We start from the raw sequence: 9,906 nt of genomic DNA, 5'->3' as shown, positions 1-9,906 counted from the left end.
TTTCTCAGTTTATGCAGTGGTATTATTGCTTGTTGCTGCTCAGTGATCATGTGTCTTTTTTTTTCTTTTCCCTTATATCCTACCTGACTCACCCATGGGTGTCGTCACGCATTATTTCATGCTCAGGTTGCAGGTTCACTAGGAATGGGGATAATCTTTTTGTTAAGTCTATGACTTGTGACAAATATGGGCCCGCCCTGCGGTAGAGCTCTAGGTCCTATGGCAATAAAGATAATAAACACTAAAAAATACGAGAAACCACTCATCACTTGCTAAAAAAGTCCCTTAGCAAATCCTAGTCCACGGTGAAGAGCTAGGGCTAGCTAGCTAGATCTAGCACATTTAGAGATAGTTGTATATCTGCTATGGGCACTGCTGCACAAGCTCTATACCACAAGTGTTTTGCGGTATCTAAGTGTACAGCACTGGGTTTAGCACCTTTTGGTATCAGTTGTACCAGCTTCTTTTTAATTTAATTATTTCCAAGACTGCATCTCTTTCCATAGATTCAGAAAGGTACCATAGCAATAGATCAACTACAAGGTCGCTTACCAGAAAGCTCAGTGGAAAAGGCATCCAAGACAGAGCTCCTGGAACTCCTGGATTACCACAGCAGTTTCCTTCTGGAGGTGGAGTACCAGCTGTCGTCTTTGGGCCTGCTCAAACAGCACGCTGTCAGCATGTTTCAGGATGTGGAAATAAAGCCTCCATCTCGGGAGGAACTACCAGTCATGCAAGAAATCAAAGCAATGCAAGATCGATGCCACAAGTAAGGCAGTATTTTAAAAGATTCATTAGAAAAATGGTACCTTGCAATTAATTAAAAAGAGTTCATGTATCATTTTTGTCATCGTTAACAATTACTGTGCTTAAAATAAATACTAGTTACTATATGTAAAATAAGCATCAGTTTAATTTTAAACTAATTAGTTTTGAAATACATTTTTACTGTTATATTTCATTTCCATCAGCAGGATTATGCATCTTAGCATATGTACTTCTTACCTTGCATAATAATAGTAACTTATGTAAAAGCTGTATAAACTGCATTAAAGTTATAACTGATTTAAAACACTTCCATTGCATCTCACCATTAAGAGTGACCTTTTATCTTTTGTATCCTAAGTTTAGATTAGTTTTTCACTTTGTTTCCCCTATTGGAAGCACTTAGGTACCAAAAGTAGCTATCCTATGAAATTTGTGAACGAAACATAACTTAACATCTCACCTTGTGATTATATGAATGTTTATCTAAATCTAAAATGTTTCCCTGTCATGTATAAAACAGGAAGTTTTATGGCTAAGTTTCAGAACTTATATCCACCTCATAACTGCACTAAGATGCCTTTAACTGGAAGTCCACAGTAGGAAGAGGGAGAGAGACAGAGAATGAAAAACTGTAAACCCTGCACCTAGCCTGTGCAAAGTTCATTGTGGGCATGCACAACCGATTACAGTAGAAAAGCAATCCCTGTAGAAAATGTGTAGATGTTAGCACTTCAGTAATTCCATTCTTCCCTTAGAATTGGTTTCTAAGAAACAGGGTCTGTGGTGATCACATGCTTATGTAAGTACGGCATGATTCAGCTGTGAAATGTTACGCAAACATAAATCAAATATCGCAATATCAAAGTAAGATCCATATGACGTACATAAGAGCTACAAGTAGTCCTGCAGATCTTTCACAGAGCTGTTGTCTGAAAAAGATGCTGTTTTTTACAGGAGATCCAAGTTCGTGAGGGAAGTGCAGAAATTCTGTCTTAGTGGAAGTGTGGAGATAGGTCCCTGGATCAAAAATGGTGTTCAAGTGTTTGATCCATGCCTTATCCTAGATATTCTGCCAATGCACATCCCATCAATAGGGATGGAATTTGCCTCATGTTATTTTAGATTATAGATAGCTGCATCTGAACTGGTTAATTCTCGCTCTCTAGTGGAGAGAAATAGACAGGTCTAAGATGCAGTTTTTCTGACCTATTTTAGAAGTTTCTTTTAGAATGATGGTGAATCATCCTAAATCATGCTCTAGAATTGCGTGCGTCCTCCACTAACAATAAGGGCGGTCTGTAGTGATGAGCTCAGATGTAGGCATCTGTATTGTAAACATTTGCATTTCTTCAAAAGACTTATACACTTGATGTCAAAATACTTAAAACTGCTAATTAAAAGGAATGAACTGAAGAATAAACATGAGAAATTTAAGTGTGCTGCTTTAGGGGTCTGTTGCAGCACTGCCCCACTCTATTTCTCTGGATGTGGGGCTATCAGTCATTATCTTATTCAATATTTTTTGACAAAGCAATGTTTTTAGATGTTGCTTAATTCTTCACAAATAGTTATTGTTTCTTTGTTTCTGAAGTATGCAACAGAAAGTGAAAAAAGGTGTGAAGATGGTGAAACAGGAGCTGAAGGAGCGTGAGGAGGTTGAAGCAGAGATTAATATTGTGAAGTCCTGGATCCAGGAAACAAAAGAATATTTATTAAGCCCTGATGTGGAAGTGGATACTCAACTTCAGGAGTTGGAGGTATATCAAGTTTATTAATTTCTAAATTACAATATTTATCTTTGTTGTAGTCTGGTAGTGAGTGTTAATCGGTTCAAAACCACCGTGAATTCAGATTAGGCAATATTCATTGGTTTTTTGAGTGAGACTCTAGACATATTCATAAAGCATGAAGTAGCTGATGGGCTGTAATACTTTATTTTAAAGGTATTTAAGATAAATTTAAGTGGTTGCATGTATGCAATTTTACATACTAGCATATTATTTAGTAATGTTTCTCCGCTCATCTAAAATATGGGGGAACTGTAGAATGTGAATGGACAGAATGTGACACTTCTGTCTTGGCAGTTTGGAGCAGGGAGGGAAGCAACAAAATAAAATAAACTTACTTCACTGGAGGTGCTGAAAACTTGACATTTTCTATATACATGTGGTCACACAGGAACAGAGAACTAGACACTCATAAATGAGAATCCAGAGAATCCCAAGATAAAATTCTTTTTAATGAACTAATTAAAAATTTGAAAGCAATTAGCTTTGTTGCTAGCTGCATGTAATGTCTGCATTTGTGAAGTTTACACAGGCATGTTTTTCCCATTGTCTTAACAATATTGTTTTTCTGTCATTAGTCTCTCCTTGGTGAAGTAACTACTCATCGCCAGGCTATTGAAAAAATGACTGAACAGCAACAGAATAAGTACTTGAGGCTTTATACCATTTTGCCTTCTGAACTCTCTCTTCATTTAGCAGAAGTTGGGCTGGCCCTTGTAACTGTACAGGATCAGGTAAAGCATAGTAGATAAATGCATTACAGATCTATAGCCCTTCTATAGACTTTGTAACGGTGAAATACAGTATCCAAGTGTGGTCAAACTATGACAATGTAGAGTAGTTCTAGTACGTTCTTCTTTAAATTAGAGTAAGTTAAATGAAAGTTAATTTTGTTTCAGGAGGAGAGACTTGTGGTTACTGAATTTAATTCTTCTTGTTGACAGATTCAAACCAAAGAAAGAGAAACTCAGCAGATCAAAACATTGAATCAAGAATTTGGTCAGAAAATCCAGGAGATAGCAAATGAACTAAATGCCATTCTTTCCAAACTGAAAAAGAAAACAAATGATATAGCACAAGCTAAACTTGAACAAAAGGTAAGTCAAGGCTTCCCTTGTTTAGTTACACCATACCTTCTTCTGAATTGGGACACTCACTTTGTACCAAAGTTGTATTTGTGAAGACTTGTATGATACATTTTTCAATGTAGTTCAACAGAAGAACAGACAGAAATAAGGGTTGACTGATGAGATTTTTTTGATTTATATTCTTTGCAAACTAGCCCATACAGGGACTTGAGCGAGTAACAGAACTTGGAGGAAGTAGCTGAGAGTAAAAGCAAGTCAGATGGACAAAGTTATGCAGTCCCCTCTAAATAATGAGTATGACTGCAATCTGGGCAAACCTAAAAGGCTCCCAAACTGCTCCTTGTCACAGTCTGTAGTGAAAAGGTCATTCTTTTCACTATACCTTTACTTGCAATAAAAAGAATTTTACTTAGTCAGTAGTCCATCTCATATCATTTGGTGCAATAATGAGGTAAAGTACTACTGGTGTGGTTAAGGGTAATGCAAAGGACTTTTGGTTCTTTTTGTAGGTTTTCTTAATCTTAGGTACGTACCATACTTTGAAAAGCTCATCTGTACTGAGGTGTAATGGCCAAGTTAGGACCATCATATGACAGTAGGGAATTTTTGGGTGAGGGAGAGATGGGTGAGGAGTTGGTTGAGGGTGGGGGGTTTTTTTTTGGTTTTGTTTCTTTTTTTTGACTCGTCAAAGATAAACTTGGCCAAGTTACTGTCAGAAAGTGAGCAAAGCATACCAAATAGGAGAAGACATTGGCATGTCTGGTATGTAAAAAATCACCTGTATATTTTCGTGAGTTGCCTTCAATATGCTCCAAGGTACCATTTGCTTTGCTGGAGGTGTGACTGATATATCCCTTTAAATTTGGTGTATCTTCTTGATTCCAGTAATTAAGCAGAAAGCCAGTGAAATGTGCTTTCCCATGTTACATAGACAAAAACTCTGTATCACTGGAGATTCAGTGATGTTCCCTCAACTGCCTTTATGTCAGCGCTCAGCTGATACTCCTGAGATTGGGTTGTCTTTGATTACAACAGTAAATATTTTTATATTAACATTGAAACTGATTGTGAAAAAGAAAATAAAAATCTGTTTTGAATCCACGTGACCCAAGTCAAATGGATCCTTCCCTCACTTTTAAACGGCATATGAATTCTGCATAATTTCTGTAGCAGAGACATTTATTTATGCCTACATCAAATATGTTTACCTTTGTATTTAGATGAGTAGTTCAACATCTGTCTTTATGTCTACATGTAGACAGTTATGTCACTAAGTTCATGGAATAATATGTTTTTATCATAACGATCGATCATCATTACACTCTAAGGTGTGTCTGCCAGGACAGCCCTAACCTGAAGAGCCTGTCATAACTTCTTGAGGCACCTGTAGCTAGAGCAGTGTTCTGAATCAATTTTTGTCTGATGATTGCCGTTTAAATTTCTAAAAATAATTGGAAAGGGGCTAGAGTGTTTGATGAAACTTATTTATATTACAGAAACAATGAATTGTTAACACCTTAGATATAAAAACCAAGTACAAAGAAATCCCAATATACCATCCCTAAGAAACTGTAGCCCATAAGTGTGTTATCAGTCTATGAGAAACATGGAAAACCTTTTAGGTTTCCTTTTTAAACTTTTCAGAAACTTTGTAACTATGGTAAGAAAAACTGATTTTAAAATCTGTTTCTATTGAAACAGTCTAGTGTGATCCAGACCACTCCTGTATCAAGATCAAGCTATGAAAATGCAAATTTCAAATGAAAATGAAAGTTTTTATATAATGCATTGATGAGTAATTGCATATTTCTGAGTTCGTAAGGGTTTATTTTAAGACAGCAACAAAATGATACCCCTTTCCAATAAATAAAAATCCGCATTATGACGACATGTACTGAATATTCCTTTCAAAAACAAACACCGGAAGATGGCCAAGAACAGTTAATGTCACTCTGAAGTGACTCAGTCTTTTGCCATGGTAGGGAAAATGGTTATCTGTTTCAGCCAGGAAGTTGGAGAAGAAAGAGTAATGGCACACATTTAAGAGATGACCAAACATCCTGCTGTTCTGCCTGCTTTCCTAGACAAGCATGGTTGGTTTCCAGCCAGAATAAAAATGGAACAAACTATGGAGACTTTGGACAGGGTATAAAAGTTGCAAGTTGGACTAGAAATAATCAACCAGAAAACTAACGCTTCCTGGATCACTGGTTTTCTTGTTTTTCTGTCTAGATGCTTGGTGAAGAGTTGGACAGCTGCCATATAAAGCTGTTGGAATTAGATGCATCAGTCCAGGACTTTGCAGAGCAGAATGTACCGCTGGCGAAGCAGCTGACTAACAGGATGGGAAAACTCACTGCGTTACACCAACAGACCATCCGTCAGGCTGAGTACAGAGCAGCTAAGCTCAGTCAGGTATGATCTCAAATCCTTTCTGCTGTTTCCTTTCAGAAGCTGAAGGAGCATGCAAACTTCTCATTTATTTTCCTGTAGTGATGCAGAAGGGGCATTACTTGGCCCATCTGCCTATTATTAGTCAGGTTTGCATCACACCTCAAAGATGGGCACAGATGGGTCAGATCCAGGAGGGCAGTATAATTCTGTGATGCAGCTTTAACATCCTCTTCGATATCTGCTGGTTGGTTCCTCTGGTGCCCTGAAAAGATTATAAACCATCTCACAAACAGTAGCATGCCAGGAAATAGTATCTCATTGTACATTCCAGGGCCTCTGTCTCATCACTGTTACCTATATTTGCAGCATTACAAAAAAAAATAAAATTATTTTACTCTAGTCACAATCTATAGAGGGTGACTATAATTTGTAGATTCAACAGAAAAGCCTAGATACAATGGCCCTGATAATGGATAAAGGTTATCCAACATTTCAGCATTCATAAAGATGCTTCCTCTGTGGTTTAAAGTCCCTGAAACTCTTTCATGTGTATTTTTTTTGCTAATTGTTGTTATCTGAAAAAAGTCTAGCTAAAAGCAAAGAAATGAATTTTCTATGGTTCTGCCATCAATATCCTGATAAATTATGATTTCTCTTTTCTGTATGCATAAAGAAGCTTCTGTAAGGCTTGGAAAAAAAACCCGCAAAACTATTTCATGATACTCTTTTCAGTTTCCTTTGAAAAATTGTTTTTAAAAACGGATAGAAAATTAGGATCAAAGTAAGAATTCAGTCAAAGGTACTTGATGAAGGGATTTAACCATTAGGATATTTTTGTTCAGCACCAAGAAATCTACTTTCTATCATAAAAAATGATAGGTAAGGCAAACTGCATGCAAATACAGTTCAGTCACCTAGAATTTGATCCATCTTTCATACAGGACAAATGTATGAAAATCAGTGAAATTGTTCCTGCTAAATGAGAAGAAAATTGGAATTAAAGAGTACTTTGCTAAATAAAAATTCGGTGAATCAGAAAGCAGAGGTTTTGTCCTGTATTTTGAAATAAGTGCAACATTTCTCTTTTTGGAAATATGACAGACTGAGTGGACAAAGCAGGTTTTAAAAAAAAAAAGGTGATTTGGGGCATGAGATGGAAACAGACAAAGAAAAATAAGGAATGACATAAAGGAGGCTTACAGTGAGCCTCAAACTGAGCAAGAAGGTATTTTGGAACTTACGTGTGAGGCTGAAATATGTGCAGGAAGTGTAGTCTCTAGGGAGGTATTTGAGCATCATTGCATGCTCCCAGTGTGACCTACATTCTTATAGTGCCTTTCTTCTCCTGAAATAGATAAGCTTGTATATGGAGCTAAAATAGGTCTGTTTCCAGTAATACAGAAGTAATTCAATTATATTCAACAGTAAGGTAAAGTTTTTAAGATGATCCCTGAGTTAAAAACAGTAAATGAAATAAAATAAAATTAATTTTATCATTCTTTAAGAGCTGTACAGAATTACATCTTAGACTGAGGTGGATTTTTCTTTTATGTCCAGGCTGCTTCACACTTGGAAGAATACAATGAGATGCTGGAGTTCATATTGAAATGGACTGAGAAAGCAAATATCCTAGTGCACGGTAGTATAACATGGAATTCTTCCTCTCAGCTTCGTGATCAGTTTAAAGCCTACCAGGTGATTGCATGAGCTATGAAATTCAAAGGGCAGTGTGTAAAAGAAGTTATTTTCTAAGCCATGAAGTCTTATTTCCCGCACCTTTTTTGCCTTCTTTCCTTGAGGGGAAAAAAGTCTTAAAATGCTGAGTTTCTTTGACTGTTCCTCCAAGTCTTAAAGATGATTAATTTGTTTTGGACAATTGTTTTGAAGACTGAAATGAAGATATATTATGGAATAAAACTACACGATTCAAAGTTGATCTCCATGTTTATTCAAGCACATTAGCTTCATAGTAGCTTTTGATTGAATAGTGTGTCTATACACTGTGATTCTGTCACACTGAGTACCTCATTCCAGCTAATACTCCTCTAAAATTTTAGTTAACCGAACATGATTTTCAGTTTGTTTTTTGTTGTTTTTTTTTTCTCCATTACACTAAATTGCAATAGCCTTTGTTCTCATCTGATGAGTTTCACACCAGATGTTCTCAGACTTATACCCAATGGATAAGTTTCTTCCAGTTGCTTCCTGAACATCTGACATTAGAGTGATTTTCTGTCCCTGTGACAGTGCAATTTGTTCTGTGTGTGGAACGTGTAAGTGTGGGATCAGCAGAGCAGTTTGATAAGGTTCAAACTTGCCCAGTGTTACATGACCACGTGAAACAAATCAAAGCATCATAAGTTGATCATGTCTCACTAATGCCAAAATAAGAATTAAGCATATTGCCTCATCTTTAAAGGAAATCAGTAGAACTTAATCATATGCTTACAGACATGTACAAATTGAGGAGTTTGCAGAACAGGAATATACTTAAAGATATGTTTAATCCGAAGCTCAACACTAGCATTCAATTTGTTCATATCTCCATCTAGGCTATGCTTGATGAGTCCAGAGAGATTCATGGTGATCTTGAGGCCATGAGTGAGAGGATTGAGTACCTGGCAAGTGTGTACTGTACAGAAGGAATGTCACAGCAAGTGCTGGAACTGGGGCGGCGGACAGAGGAATTACAGCAAGTTATCAAAGTGCGGCTACCAAATCTCCAAGATGCTGCCAAGGTATATGAAAGCAGTTTTTTTCATGCTGTCTGACAGCTGAGGTGGTGTGTGCATCGTGGTTCTGAAACTATTAGCAGTGCAAATTATCTGTGGTCTCTAAAGGGCATGATTGTGTTGTCTAAAGTTAGATACCTTGCACCGTTTGACATACTGCTTTCAGGTGCTGTTCCAGATGGGGACAAGATTCCTGCAGGTCCTGGCATATCTGCCCATTCTGGATGGATGTATATTGGGGATCATGGTGTGTCTCAAATGACACTGAGCACCTGTGTTTAGATACTTGAAAAGTGTCTATGTTGGCACTTAGACTGTGCCATTTCCTTTGTTTTTCTCTTTAAAAATATCTAAAGCCTGCTATCTATTAATTCAGATCAGTACTGGACCAGACCAGGATTCTATCATCTAGGACCTACCTCTACAAGGGAGTGCAATGCAAAGAATGAACGTGCTTTTTTGCATCCCTGTCATCTCTCTGCAGCTCTTCCATAGGGGTTTATTGTTAACATAAATGTGTGTTATGCCCGTGCAGTGCCTGAGGGCACGGTAAGCTGGTGCAAGACACAGAGAAAAGCACAGAAGTCTTTTCTACTTGCTCTTACCTTCAGGGCAAGAAATTGTACGCTTTTTTAATTTTTAAAAATTTTTTTTTTGAAACGATACAATTCAGGGAAAAAAAATGAATATTGGAATGATGTAATTAGTATATTTGTAGTGGTTCTTCTGCTGTCACCTGCTACAGTTACACACTACTAAATAGGAAAATACCTAAAGGCAACTAGGAGAATAGGTTATCACCGATTGTTTAGGATACTTGCAGCTAAGGTTAAAAATCGTCCTTCTCCACATTGGACTCTTATTTCACTACATGTATAGAACATAGCAGAAATGCTGCAGCTGCAGCAGCAGTAACACTGTAATGGAGAGGTTTTGAAGAAGACGTCTTTCCATTACAAAAGCACAAATCAGTAAACCACAGTTTATGAGCTGAAGACGAACCTCAGGAAGTTCAGCAAGGCCAAGTGCAAGGTCCTGCACATGGGTCAGGGCGATCCCAAGCACAAATACAGGCTGGGCGGAGAATGGATTGAGGGCAGCTCTGAGGTGAAGGACTTGGGGGTGTTGGTTGATGAG

At 37.4% G+C, this 9,906-nt stretch overlaps 1 protein-coding gene across 1 annotated transcript in view; it reads left to right on the top strand.

Annotated features, from left to right (window-relative positions):
- LOC104169237 (nesprin-1-like) overlaps positions 1 to 8,775 on the top strand; it is a gene marked incomplete at both ends in the record, with an annotated part of 46,047 nt that extends 37,272 nt beyond the window's left edge. Inside the window, 7 exons of the mRNA XM_009710103.1 lie at positions 507 to 769; positions 2,360 to 2,525; positions 3,134 to 3,289; positions 3,500 to 3,652; positions 5,876 to 6,058; positions 7,595 to 7,732; positions 8,590 to 8,775. Coding sequence (XP_009708405.1) covers positions 507 to 769; positions 2,360 to 2,525; positions 3,134 to 3,289; positions 3,500 to 3,652; positions 5,876 to 6,058; positions 7,595 to 7,732; positions 8,590 to 8,775 — 1,245 coding nt within the window. The remainder of the gene's footprint in view (positions 1 to 506; positions 770 to 2,359; positions 2,526 to 3,133; positions 3,290 to 3,499; positions 3,653 to 5,875; positions 6,059 to 7,594; positions 7,733 to 8,589) is intronic.
- Between the last annotated feature and the right edge of the window lie 1,131 nt (positions 8,776 to 9,906).

Source organism: Cariama cristata, unplaced genomic scaffold (genome assembly GCF_000690535.1).
Source record: "Cariama cristata isolate BGI_N322 unplaced genomic scaffold, ASM69053v1 scaffold43831, whole genome shotgun sequence".
In the NCBI taxonomy this organism is placed as follows: domain Eukaryota; kingdom Metazoa; phylum Chordata; class Aves; order Cariamiformes; family Cariamidae; genus Cariama; species Cariama cristata.
This window is presented reverse-complemented; position numbering and strand designations above follow the sequence as displayed.